This window comes from Buceros rhinoceros, unplaced genomic scaffold (genome assembly GCF_000710305.1).
Source record: "Buceros rhinoceros silvestris isolate BGI_N320 unplaced genomic scaffold, ASM71030v1 scaffold13338, whole genome shotgun sequence".
Classification (NCBI taxonomy): domain Eukaryota; kingdom Metazoa; phylum Chordata; class Aves; order Bucerotiformes; family Bucerotidae; genus Buceros; species Buceros rhinoceros.
In genome coordinates this window covers 1-2,289 of record NW_010427499.1, presented here as the reverse complement: position 1 = coordinate 2,289, position 2,289 = coordinate 1, and the positions used below count along the sequence as shown (strand labels likewise).

General features: G+C 50.8%; 1 protein-coding gene across 1 annotated transcript; it reads right to left on the bottom strand.

The window, feature by feature from the left end:
- Window positions 1–334: 334 nt before the first annotated feature.
- PSTK (phosphoseryl-tRNA kinase) lies at window positions 335–2,233 on the bottom strand (the record flags this gene model as incomplete). The annotated part of the gene is made up of 5 exons (XM_010141928.1): window positions 335–528; window positions 735–828; window positions 1,076–1,147; window positions 1,543–1,775; window positions 2,147–2,233. Coding segments are annotated over 5 exons (680 nt in total), but the record flags the coding sequence as incomplete, so codon positions are not given.
- Between the last annotated feature and the right edge of the window lie 56 nt (window positions 2,234–2,289).

The following is a 2,289-nucleotide window of genomic DNA, read 5'->3' as shown; positions in this document are numbered from 1 at the left end:
TCCTCAAACCTTGGCCAGAGGAGGCTCTGAGAAAGCTGAACCAGCTTGAAGTGAGTCCTGCTGCAAGCAGCAAAGCAGGCTAGACGACTTCTGTGTGTTGCTCGCAGGGTAACCTTTTCTGTGAAATCCAAATAACACCTAAGGATGGGTGTGGGTGGCTTGATCTACAGGGTCAAGCACAGTATGGCTGGACTGTGTTTCTCCTGGGTAATGCGGGGAGTTACAAGGCTCCAGAGAAGGAGCTGCGTCTCGGCTGTTTTCAGCTGCACTGCTGAAAGAGCACTGTGTTTTAAACACTCTGCATTCCTAAAACCCACCAACAGCCTCTCTGTGATTATTTGAAAATGTATTTATTAACCACGCTGGTTGCTTCCTCTTGGAACAAAGAAGTTACACCTGTAGCAGGGTCAGAATATTGATGTTGGTCTGTCGAATGATTGCCTTGCCGCAAGCCTTCCAAAAAGTCTGCTTTGAGTTTGTTGAGTTCTTCTGCCAGGCTCTTCATCTCACTTGGGAGTATGTTTTGATCTACGAGAAAATTAAAGCCAAGCTTTTAATTTCATGCTTAAAGTAAAAATGTACAGACTTTGACTCCAATTCCAGCAACGACTTTGACCAGGGTGCTGCAGGCGGTGGCCTCAGGGTTGGCATTCCTTGACAACTGACCTGGCGGGAATGTCACAGGTTCGTCAGAAGGAATGTCACAGCTGGCACCTAGGACAGGCTGCACCTACCTTTGGCGTCCCTCATTGCCTGGGAGATGATGCGCCTGCACGTCTGATCTGCCCGATGGACAGCGCTGGCTGCACAGATCGCTCGATCCGCTTCCTAGCGGGAAGATCACAGGAAACGCAGCGGGGTTGATTGGGACTGTTGTGAGCTGTTGCAGTGCTCTTTGAGAACAACAGGGCAGCAGCAACCCAGTTCAAACAGGGTGAACTCTCTGGTGCGTGCTTTTGAGACCAGGAGATGCAGCTCCTGCCCTGACAGTGTCCTGGACGCAGTTTAGGAACAATCAACACGCTCAGCCACTGCCACCCAAGTGAGCCCTGGCTGTGCAGACAAGCAGTGCTACCTTTTGCTCAGTGTCCTCCTCCCTCTGCTTCACAGGGTTTTCCAGAGCAGTGGCCAGCAAACGGATGATCTGCTCACTAAAATCCCAAGAGAGTAAACCACGTTAGCCAAAGAGGTGTCCTTCCTTTTGAAATGACAGCTCATCGCAGAAAAGCACAAGTTTTGTGTCAATCAATGTCAATCAATGTGTCAATCAATGGGAAAATCTTCATACAGCAGGTTAAATGAAAAACAGTTACAACCGAAACTACAGCGGACTGCTTCCAGTCCGGGTGTTTCAGCCAATTCACACACGTTTTCCACAGCAGTTCGGACATGCTGCTGGGTTGGGGGTTAACTGCAAGGCGCGATGGCCGCGGGTTCCCCGCGTGCGTGTAACTGACCACCCCCCAAAAACCACCACGCAGAATATTTTTCACATGCTGTTCAGGTACGGGAAAAAGCTTCTGCCCCCCCGTGTGTGAAAACGGGACTCAGTGAGAACCCCAGCATCGACCTGTACTCATCCTCTGAAGAGCCACCGGAACCTTCCAGAACGAGGCTGTTCTGCTCCCAAGCGTTTTTCTTCAAGTCTGGCTTTTCTATTTTTTTGGCCATTAAACGTATTGTCTGGTCAGGTACTGGACGACTTCTTAGACGATTTCTCTGCAAGCAGCATTCCAGGGGACACTCTAAGAACACCTGGCAGAAGCTCAAGGAGTCTGAAAGAACATAAGACAATTTTACCGTAACACTATTCAGGTCAAAACTTCTGAGAGCACCACGTGCGAGAAAGGTTCGCATGAACATTACTCTTCCTGAGCCTGGAAAGAATACAAACCTACACAGACTACAAAGAATCTGACCTTCGTGGCTGCTCAGATAGTAATTTCTGAGGTCAATACACAGCAGAAAGGCTTCAAGGTGATTTCTACGCGTACAGGGATAAGGAGAACCTGATGCTCACTGCAGGACTCCAGCAACTGGGGATAACGACTGTTCCACCAGAGCCCTTGAAGAAAGGCAGCGAAAGGGCACTGAGCTTCCCACAGAGCCGAACGCGTTCGTGTGCTCGGGAGCAGCGGGTACTCACACTTGCGAGCCAGCAGGTACACCTCGTGTCTCATGCTCCGGTAATAGAAGTTGTCATCCAGGATGAAGCAGAGTGGCCCACACGTGGCTGCCGGCGTCCAGCTCCGGCCAGCGCCGGCGTGGCTTCCCGCTGCGGAGAGCAGC